Genomic DNA, 11460 nt, shown 5'->3' on the forward strand with positions numbered 1-11460 from the left:
TACCATCCAACAGACCAACACCTGAATGTTAACAGAATGAAAGCAGCGCCACCTACTGGGCAAATCATCCTCATGCCTTCTCAACGAAAGGGAAGCTGAAATATTAGTTATTAGTAAAATTAAACATCTACAGGTCGTTTACAAAACAGAAGGATTTGTTTAACATGGTATAATATATTTTTCGTCACCCTTAAATATGTAAGTACTTCAGCCTAAATGTATACATCATTACTTAAATATAATTTTTATTTTATAATATTAATTAACAATAAAAAATAAAAAATGTGACATCCATCCAGTATTTGTCTTGAACTACTAATATTCTGTTTCCAGTAGTTTTTTAATATTAATATTTATCAATATTATTAATTCACTGATAACATGAATGATCAATTCAAGCTGCTTAAATGACTAAATCTTTAACAGAAATATAGCTGTTATAGTTATTATAATCGTCAGCTGGGGTTTTGGTGATTTTAGTGGACGTCATTTTTCTGAAATATTCTGATTCTAAAGTGAGTTTGAGCATCTTTCCTCTATTTTGCACATGCAGTGGTGTTTGAGAGTTCAGATGTGAACGAATGCTGTGTGTGTGATGATGATGTGTAAAGGGTGTTTGGCTCAGAACCAGGTGTGTACAGCAGACCGACTTTATGAGTCTAATCAGTGATTATGAAATGTGATGTGCAAATGTGACAGTGTCACAGTGACAATGCTGGAGCTGAGTCAGAGCATCAGGATATATAACTAAACATAAAATATTTCAACCAACTCTGAACACGAGACGCAAGCTTGGCATGTGCTCATCGTGTGCCGTGATGCTGCTGGTTTATTTTTGTTCACCATCTAGTCAAACATGGCTAAATGTATGTCTCTTGTGAACTTAAAAAGCTTTTGGTCTAAAAGCTCTTAACCTCGTGTTGTGTTCTGGTCATTTTGATCTGCTGAAAATGTCCTGAAAATGCTAGTTAACATCATCACATTGCACTGAAACTTACTGACTTTGCTCAAAATAATAACCATTTCTGTACTTTTTTTGGATTTTCCCCCACTTGTGTTGTTCCTGCTCAAAAACGACCAGTCTACAAAATTGCTTATTAGTGTCTCGTCATGTTATATACTATCACAAAATATCAGATTCAATCTTTTTGTAAACCTATTTTCTTTCAATTAGCAAAGGTTTTGTGTTTTTTTCTTTTATGGGGCTGATTAATCGTAGGCCTCATTTGATCTGAGCTCATGCGCCTCAGTTTTTGAGTGAATAAAAGCATTATTTGTGGATAATTTTGTCAATATTCACTCAAAAACTTAAGTTCAGATCAACCAATCAGTTCCAAAAAGAAATACAAAACCTGTGTTAAAAAAAAGGAAATGAGTTGACAAAAATATAGTTGATAATATAGTATAATCAGAGATTTACAAGCAGTTTTTTACTACAAAAGTCATATATATATGTGACCCTGGAGCACAAAAGCAGTGTTAAGTCGCTGGGGTATATTTGTAGCAATACACATTGTATGGGTCAAACTTATCCAACATTATGAAGCTGCAGGCCCGGAGGCCCAACTGCACGCTCAGACCTGTCGTTTTTTCAGACAGTGCTTTCTGCTGTTTGGATGAACATTTGTTTTGTAGCGTGTGTACCGTAATAATTTCCAACATTATAAAACTGCTAGCAAGTAGCAACATCGGACACGTGAGTAAGGTTATTAATTTTATTAAAGCGATTCCTGAAAATTACCAGGTTTTATGGCATAAATCAATGTGACATCTTATTACACCAACAAACGAATAGCCTATTTTAGTATTTAATGATAGTTTAGATAGATAGTTCGACAAAATAAGCCGTGAATTTTGTTCTCCCCAGTTATTTTCAAACACGTGGTGCGTAACCTATTATTGCTAGCTTAGTCAGTGTTTGATTTGATCAAAATTAGTGTCGAAAGATAGCATTATTTTATAATATTTACAGCTTGCTCTTATTTTGTGTTATTGTACCATTCTAGGATACTTAATATGTTTTCTAACAAAATAAAAAACATTAAAGTAAAAATGTTAAAATAAAATGTAATACAATTATTATTTGTAACATATTTTAGTACTATGTAGGTCTACTGTACGTATTACTGTATTAACTACTATTATTTCATACTAATATTACTACTACATTTACTATTAGTAGTAGTAGTATGTGTAAGAAAAATAATATTGCACGTTCTTTTTATTGTACTTTACAAATCTCAAAGTGCTACCACAGACAATAACAGTAACACAATAACAGTGTAACAATTAGAAATAAGTTCTGTAATAATTACAAATAAGATCTTTGGAATAAAATGCGGCCTTGAGTTTATTTTCATCAAAATATCAAGTAATCTGCGTAGAATTGACAATATGAGCTCTGTTGGGTTGTCTAAATAATTTGCGTGTGACTTGTGTATTTTTTCCCAGATGGATATTACAATTCAAAAAGGGGGGTCTCTGCCAGAACTAATACAGTGCACCAAATGCTGCAGTCATTTCCACTGTCCATTTTGTGATGCCTCAGTTTTCCAACCAACACGGTTGGCAAAAGTGCAAACGCATCTGCAGGCACATTTCAATAGATCGGTCCAGCATGAAGGTAATATTTGCAGTGTGTGCATGTTTTATTTTATTAATTGGTTTATTTGTACAGGCCATCATTCATGGCCTTTGCGAGCTGCAGGGCTTGTCTTGGCAGGAGGCTGAAGAGATGTTCCTCCAGGGCCCCACTTATCACTCAAGGTATGTTTTAAATTTTTGTTTGTACAAAAACTGTTGGATTTTTGTGTTACACAACATTTCTGACAACAGCATTTATCTTTTCTTTTAGTGAAGTTGAGGAATTTGACAGAAGAATTGCTCGAGAAATGAAAAATCTCCCCAACAAGAATGTAAAGCATTTATTTTATTTGATGTTATTTAATATGTAATATATACATTATTAACCCAATTATTTTTTTCACCATTTTTCTCTGCATTGTTTACAGCTCGATGACTTGTAGGACCTCATGAAAAAGAATACAAAAATAAAGTTTGGTGTGAGAAAATGACTCCGAGCACTATAATTTATTGTATGTAAATATAGAGTTAATGTTCATCCCCTAACTCAATACTAAAGAATGTGATAAATCCTTAATAATTAAGAAAACAATAAATGACTATGAAAATATTTAAGTAACTGAACAATTTCTATTTACAAATACAATTAATAAAAATAAACCAGACTTAATGCATTAAATCATAACCTAGTATGTGTAATATTTTATATAATAATGCATTCAGTCATAGCGTAATATTTTATAGTAGAAAAATAGTGTAAGTTGCAATCTATCAGCAATTGAATTCAGGTTAGGTAATCTTATCTAATCAGGTTAGATAATCTTCCAAACAGCAGGTGGCACTGTCTGAAAAAACGATAGTTCTGGGAGTGCTGGTCTGAGCATGCAGCTTCACCCTCCTCAAACTATACATTTCTCTTTTATGCCAAAAATCATTCGGACATTAAGTAAAGATCATGTTCCATGAAGATATTTTGTAAATGTCCTACCGTAAATATATCAAAACTTAATGTTTGCACACACACAAACACAAACACTCACAAACACACACACACACAAATATATATATATATAACTTGAAGCTAAAAGTGACCTTCTCATGTCACGTGATGTATGAACGACCTCCTTCGAGTCTTTGGTCCTTGAGAGAACCGCGTAACCTTGCTCATCATTTACACCTGTACAGTATGTGCGCTAGAAACACCTGTCAACATGTTCTGCTCCCGAGTGAACTTTAATTGCTGTTCCATACATGAGCACATTCTCGGGGCGGGAGAGTTTTCCACTCAGAGCGCTCGTCTCTGATTGGTCGGAGCGCGTCCTGCGCTGGTGCGTGCGTCATCGGTGGGCGGGGCCTGAGCGGCAGTGTTCTCGGTCAAACGGCGGAAGCGGCGCGGTGTCCCCCAGCGGCTCTCGCGCATTAAACCTCTACAATACAACAAGAGCCATGAAGATCTGGACGTCAGAACACGTTTTCAAGTGAGTGAAGGTGTTATTTGTCGTTTTATTGCGGTGGAGGGATCGTGTGAGGGGTTTTAGCGCGTCTGAGGGAATGTGACGTCACACGAGGCGGCAACGCGTCCAACGGCTTCCTGTCAGTTTATCAAAATCAATATTTTTTAATATCCACTGTATTTTTTACGGTTCTAATGATATAACTTTAGAGTACCAAAAGTGTTAGTAATGTAAAAGTTGATTTAGTAACTTTAGTTATGCTAATGTAGTCAGAATCTGCAGTCGGTGACTTTCATCGAAACAACTAACGTTAATAACTATAACTACTACACACCCAGTGTTTGCTAAATGCAGTAAGTTAGATAAACAGTTGTGAAGTACTAACCGTTAGTTACACAAGCTAACCGCTATGTCCTTGGCAGCTGAAAGACTAGTACAGAATGATAATGCTGAGTTTGACTTCTGTTTTCAGTTTTAAAGATTAGATCTCATCAGTTGTAATCCTAGTTGTTCTTCAGAAGCGTCAGTACTAGTGGTTTTGGGTTTCAGTGGGTCAGCACGGCTTGAGATTAACTTCCCTGCTGGTTAGATAGTGTTCTGTCATATCTGTGGTGGACATTGGCTGATGAAATGGCTGAATTACTGATGTTCAGGTGAATCCGTGACCTTTGACCCCACGTGTGTGCCGCTCATTGCGCAACTCTCCTTGACCTTTCCCCTACATGGAGCTCCCGTCAAACGTCACGCGTCATGTGACCGCTGACGGTCTCCCAGGCAACCATTCATCTGAGCCGCCGGACGCTTCCTATAATAGCAGCTTATGCTGTTCCCAAACACTTGAAATAAAATAGCATGTTGATTTAATAACAAATAAACACAATACACGTACATTATATAACGTGAAATACTGTTTATTGTCATATTCATTAAGCAATTTGGTTTAAAAATTATTAGCCTTTTAAAAATAGTTTGTAAATCTCTCATTGTGTTATATTATTACCAAAAATTGGATTTGATCTTTTTATCAATAAAAGATCTTACACAGCTTGCTGCACAGGACAAGACACACACACACACACAAATCAATGTGTTTTCTGTCCATTAGCACAGGTTTTGAGTTTATTTTTTGGAGCTGACTGATCGTAGGTTTCATCGATCTGAGCTTAGGTTCGGTTTCTGAGTCTGAAAAGCATGATTTGTGGATAATTTTGGAAATATTTACTCAAAAACTGAAGTTTGAGTTCAGGATCAACGAGGGCTATGATCAGTCAGCTCCAAAAAGAAACACAAAACCTGTGCTAATTGGAAAAAAAACAAGTTAACTAACAAATTAACTCCATATATGTATAGCATATCATGAAATTTAAAAGCAGTTTTGTAAGGCTGGTAATTTTTGAACTGAAACACCACGAGTGTGTAACAAGGTGAAGAAAAAACAAATCCCAAAAAAATAGTTTTTTTCTAAATATAGTTGAAAGCAGACTATCATCAGTAGTTTTCAATGTCTTTTTGACATAATTTTAGTTCTTCCGAGCTCTTTGGCTGTGCGTCTCTTACAGAATTGTCGTTGTGGTTGTAAATCCAGTAGTAGTTTCAGACGTAATGCGGCTCATGATGGCTTTAACTGCAGGCGCTCCTCAGCGATCGTGTTACGGTTATGCACAGATGCATGCGGATGCATTATGTAACTCCGTCTCACACTGTCATATTGCACTTCAGCTCTAATTAAAGACCCTGAATGTCCACCGTGTTTTATGCTCCAGCAGTGCTAAAGTTTCTGCTTGTGTCTCTCACAGCCATCCGTGGGAAACCGTGACCAAAGCTGCCATGCAGAAGTACCCAAACCCCATGAACCCCAGCGTGTTTGGCGTGGACGTGTTGGACCGTAACGTGGACCAGCGGGGACGACTGCACAGCAAGCGGCTTCTCAGCACCGAATGGGGCCTGCCGTCCATCGTTAGATCGGTACTGACTCCTGCTTCTCTTCTACATAACACAGACTGATCTGTAGGGATGCACTGAATGTTCAGCAACTGAAATTAACAAGCGTAAAGACTGAATAAATTGTACCAAACAATGACATCACACGGTTAGGGCTGCAGCTATCGATTATTTTAGTAATCGAGTATTCTACCGATTATTCCATCGAGTAATCGGATAATAAGTAATAGTGAGTCATTGCGATTGAACTGAATCATTTAACGAAAGGAACGAAACACAGTCAGACGCAAAACAGTGCTGTGTTTGGAATTACTTTTTGTTGGTGAAATAGCGCACAAACAGGCATGGTGTCTAAAACGCAAGTCTCTTAATATTAACTTCTTGTTTATCGAACTGTTGCATGAAATCGGTATCACATTTGCAATCATGCTGATTTTTAGAGGTGAAAACTGGCACTCTTCGTGTGATATTAACTTTCTTTCTGTGGTATTTTTATGCATAACACGTGCTCGCGGTGCTATCCAATTTTATTAATTTTTCTTATTATTAATACATTTATTATAACACTTACACATAGTGTTCAAATTGGGATCTGTAATATTTTCTAATGTTCTAAAAAAAATTATCTCCTTCTCCGCACGGCTGCATTTATTTGTACAGTAAAAAATACGTAGGCTAACTGAATCAAGAAGGGGGTCTCAAAAACTTGATTAATTTTAAGTTTTAATTGTGCTTTGTTTGGTATAGTGTCTGCTAGAATGTTAAAAATGTTCAGTAAATATTTTAAAATTGTAGTTTTGTAATTGATTTTTTCTTTGCTAAACAAGCACATTTTGGCTATCTAATTTATGGAATGGTGAAAAAAATTGGCAAAATATATGGTGAAAATCCGTGTATTCGGCCTTCAGTGTTTCATTTTGTCAGGCTTCGACCAAGACTTTTCATTTTGGTGCATCCCTACGAATCTGTTTGTTTGCATGCTTCGTGGAATTAAAGCAAGCAGCTGACTTTAATCTCGAAACCGTAAGAAGCTCTCAGTAGCTTATTGTTCTCGTCACGTTTGGTGGAAACCTAAATCCCGAATGAACTCCGAGTTTGAGATGTTCACATCCCAGCTATGGGAATACTTCAGCTATTCCTGACCTGATTCATAGTGGATGTAACCTCAGTTCTTCAGTGTGCTGGTCTCTGACCTGACTGAGCGGTTATATCGGTCTGGTTAGTCCTCAGAACATGTCGTCCTGGTGTCTCGTTTCTGAGTGAAGTGACTCTGAATGTGACCCTTGACCATGACATTCATTCTGCTCAAGGACCGTCCGAGGTTATTACGAGGCCAGAACTTTCCGGTATGATTCCTAGAGCTGGAGTCAGTTTGTTTTTACTTAGTACTTCTCTAACTCGGCAATAATGAGGAATGATGAAAGTCCAGTTCAAGGGATTTTGAATTCCAGGCCTTCAAGGTGATTTATTTAGTGCCGTCCACAGTACATGCTGCTTCAAAGCAGCTTTATAGAAAATGCATGTTTCAGTGCTACAAACAAACACTCTCTTTAAACACTAAGAGATCTGAGCAGATAAGAGTTTTGAGTTTCTTTTTTCTTTTTACTTCAACATATTGAATTGATTGTTTGCTATAATTAGTCTTTGAAAGCAGATCACCCACACATTACGAACAAATGTTTGTGTGTTTAAACAATCAAACCCAAATGAAGTCACTGCTCCGTTTCATTCGTTTAGTGTTCTTGTTGTCGGAAACTATCACCATAGTGGCGTCTTTTTGAGAAATGAATGAGATCTGAACCATGTTCACATGACGGGAGTAATGTTCTGTAAATAGAGTCTGTACTAGTATAGGTCAGGGTAATGGTAGAGTGTTGCTGGGTTAATAATAGTTGATCTTGTTCTGTTCTGAGTTCAGGATTATTACGCTGACTGAAACGGAACGTGGCTTTAAATCACACACTCTGTTATGCTGTTCAATGATGGTTATTAATAAATGAGTTATTCATTAAACTGCTGTCTTGTTTTTCCGCAGATAATTGGCAACACGCGGACATGTACGTACATCCAGGAGCACTCCGTAGTCGATCCCAAAGAGAAAACCTTTGAGCTTCAGTCCACTAATGTAAGTCATATCATTTATTATCAGGATGCTGTAACCATATCAGTCTGTCTTCTCTCACACATCCCTGTTCTTCATCCTCAGGCCTTTCTGTAGCACTATAGTCTTTATAAAGCGAGAGCACTGAGTTTGTGTGATTGAATGTTGCCTGTCTGTGTGTAATAGAGTTGCATTCTAGGAAGGACTGGGAGGGCGTTTGGTGTCTGTTATGGTTATAAACAGCATACTCTGAGAATGTGTCATACCCATCATGCTCTGCTTTTCTCACCGTAGATCACCTTCACTAACATGGTGTCTGTGGACGAGCGGCTCGTTTACCGGCCGCACCCAGAGGACCCGGAAAAGTAAGATTCCTCATGGTTTCTGATCTGAATGTGTTTAACGAGCTCGTCAGCCATGGGTTTGAGGTTCTCCATGGTGTCTGTGGTGTAATGTTGCGTATCTGTTTATGTTCCTGCAGGACCATGCTGACGCAGGAGGCCATCATCTCTGTGAAGGGTGTCAGTCTCAGCAGCTATCTGGAGGGACTCATGGCCTCCACCATCTCCAGCAATGCAGGAAAGGTCAGCAAACCAAAACACACTTCACCAGTCATTAGCTGTGTTTCCATCCAAAGTTGCAAAACTGGAATATCACATGAAACATTTGTGAATAAAGCATCGTTTCCATGCAGCGAGTCTAAGAGAACAAAAGCGTCACTTCCTGATAAACTGGCTCTAAATATCACAGAAAACTAGGAGAAGCCACTGAGTATAATAATTTTAATATGTGATAAATGACTTGCGCCTCAGAGCGAGCAGACGAAACACAATAAATGCGGTCGATGCTTTCGGAGGAGGATGCTGCTGTTTGGGAACACGGTCGTTTAAAACAATGATACAGAAATACTTTAATGACAGGCTTTGCTCAGGCCTTTCAGAACAACATATAGATGCTGTGAACGAGATCGGTCCGCTGGTTAGTCGAGTTATCCCATCTTATAGCGCAAATCACATGACTTGTTCGAAATACATTATATAACAATCATATTTATACTTTAAATGGAAACTGATTCTCTAATTCTATTGCAATATTTTCCACAAATAAAGGCAAAAATCTGGTAGTAATCTGATAAATCTGTGTGCACTGGAAATAATATTTTTTGAATAAAACAAGGTTATTACAAATAATAGAGATACTTAGGTCAAATAATTTATTTGACAAAACTGAGACTAAACTAGGGCTGCTAGCATTCTCAGCACTGTCAAAATAAAAGTCCTAAAAATCAAAATGAAAGTCCAACACATTGGCAAAAAAAAAAAAAAAGTTAAATAAAAAGAGTTTAATATCGGGCGATATATCACATACCCACTGGTTTGGTTGTGATATGATTACGTGACTCAGTTGTGTCAGTTCCTTTCAAATGGTTCACAAATGTGGCCCTGGAGCCCAAAAGCAGTCTTAAGTCGCTGGGGTATATTTGTAGCAATAGCCAACAATACATTGTATGGGTCAAAATTATACATTTTTCTTTTATGCCCAAAATCATTAGGATATTAAGTAAATATCAGGTTCCTTGAAGATATTTTGTAAATCTCCTACCGTAAATATATCAAAACTTAATTTTTGATTAGTAATATGCATTGCTAAGAACTTAATTTGGACAACTTTAAAGATGATTTTCTCAATATTTAGATTTTTTTGCACCCTCAGATTCCAGGTTTTCAAATAGTTGTATCTCAGCCAAATATTGTCCTATCCTAACAAACCATACATCAATGGAAATATTATTTATCAATTTCACACAATTGAGCCTTTATGATTGGTTTTGTGCTCCTTGGACACAAATGGGTCAAGATGAATGAATTCACCCAGTTTATCACAAACAGCTAGACCAATATTGGATGTTCATTGGTTAAAAAGATGACCCGCTCAGTCTGATTGTGAGTGTCCGTCCGCAGGGTCGTGAGGCGATGGAGTGGGTGATCAGACGTCTGAACACAGAGATCGAGGAGCTCGCCATCACAGCCAGAGGAACCCTGAGGACACCTATGGCCGCCGCCGCCGTCACCGAGAAATGACCGCCTTCCTCTCTGTCGCCGCTCTTCTCCACGCATCTTTCTCCAATGGTGGAAGTTCGATCTCGGCGTCCTACGCATTCAAGTGTCTACATTAGAGGCTGACGGGGACACGGCCTGAGCTTTAACATCGACCAACAAACTCTCAAACCTAGTTTTAATGAATCAGTATAACGGGACACACACATGCTCTCTAATGCGAACGATGGAAGAGGAACGTATGCCAAACCATTCAGCTCTGTTACACATGACTCTTACAGTCAGAGAGCGCAGCTGTTGGATGCTTCACCAGCACTTAAACACTTGAAAACTGTTAGTAATATTAGCTACTATTATACTAGTTACACTTAATCCAAGCATCAAGGAAGGGAACAAACTAATCCAGACTAGATTTGAAGAGGACCATCGCGGATGTTCACTGGATTCTTCAGATGCTGAGCACTGAAGAGATGATGTGCGATCATCATCATCATCATCGAGAATGTGCTATATAATGTTAATGTCTCCTTCCCTCAGTAGGGAACATATGTGCACTTGCTGTGACTGTAAGTGGGGTGTTGGATCCAGATGTGATGATGGGAAACATCAGAAAGAGGGTGAAATACATTCTATTTATTTATTTATTTTTGGTAGGTTTATGTTATTTCATGCATCCATGAATCACAACGTCATTATCTTCATCGTCAGCGATGGGTAACATGAATAAATATCAATCCTGTAGCTCTTCAGATGTATTTACTGAATGCGACGGTGAAGATGGTGCTTCTGTGTGTTCTTGCGTCTTTCCTTCTCGACTGAAATGGCATCGAAGACCTTGTGTATGTTTGGTTTACTTCAGTTTAAATATTATGAGGAACTAAAATAAAACGACTTATTTATACTGAATGTAAATGTTACTGGCATATTTAGTATTAAATCAAATAAAGCTACTTGGTGCAAAGGTTGAAATAATTTAGGAATGAATTAAATGACTAGTGTTTTAGAGATGCTCTCTGTTCATCATTTGTTCTCTGAACACAGCCAAAGCGGTTTACAAATGTTGAAATAAACTCATATTCGTACTAAACGACGGCTCGTGCTGCTTTGTTTATAATGATGCCTGAATATAGTCATAGTTTCTTATTTTAAAGATGGTTTACCAAGATGAATTATGAGATGTGATGTGTGAAGAAACTGTTGTGAATGTTGTGTCACGCCCCTAAATCTAGTTTTTAAACAGTTCAGGCATTTCTGATCTGATGCTTGTGATGATCTTTCGCGCCACCTACTGGTCATTTCCGCTCTTTTTTTTTTTTGTAATAAT

General features: G+C 37.6%; 1 protein-coding gene and 1 long non-coding RNA gene across 2 annotated transcripts; both read left to right on the forward strand.

Moving 5' to 3' along the window:
* Positions 1–2282: 2282 nt before the first annotated feature.
* On the forward strand, positions 2283–3079 carry LOC107703126 (uncharacterized). The gene is made up of 3 exons (XR_001635817.1): positions 2283–2766; positions 2855–2915; positions 3012–3079. It is a non-coding gene; the product is annotated as an uncharacterized LOC107703126 (long non-coding RNA).
* Positions 3080–3922: 843 nt separating this feature from the next.
* prelid3b (PRELI domain containing 3) lies at positions 3923–11223 on the forward strand. Its single transcript, XM_016505656.1, has 6 exons — positions 3923–4061; positions 5834–6002; positions 8014–8103; positions 8374–8444; positions 8561–8663; positions 10041–11223. The coding sequence occupies exons 1-6, from the start codon at positions 4030–4032 to the stop codon at positions 10158–10160; spliced, it is 585 nt and encodes a 194-aa protein (XP_016361142.1). The 5' UTR covers positions 3923–4029; the 3' UTR covers positions 10161–11223.
* The last annotated feature ends 237 nt before the right edge of the window (positions 11224–11460 follow it).

The sequence above is a fragment of the Sinocyclocheilus anshuiensis genome, unplaced genomic scaffold (genome assembly GCF_001515605.1).
Source record: "Sinocyclocheilus anshuiensis isolate Anshui unplaced genomic scaffold, SAMN03320099.WGS_v1.1 scaffold682, whole genome shotgun sequence".
Lineage (NCBI taxonomy): Eukaryota > Metazoa > Chordata > Actinopteri > Cypriniformes > Cyprinidae > Sinocyclocheilus > Sinocyclocheilus anshuiensis.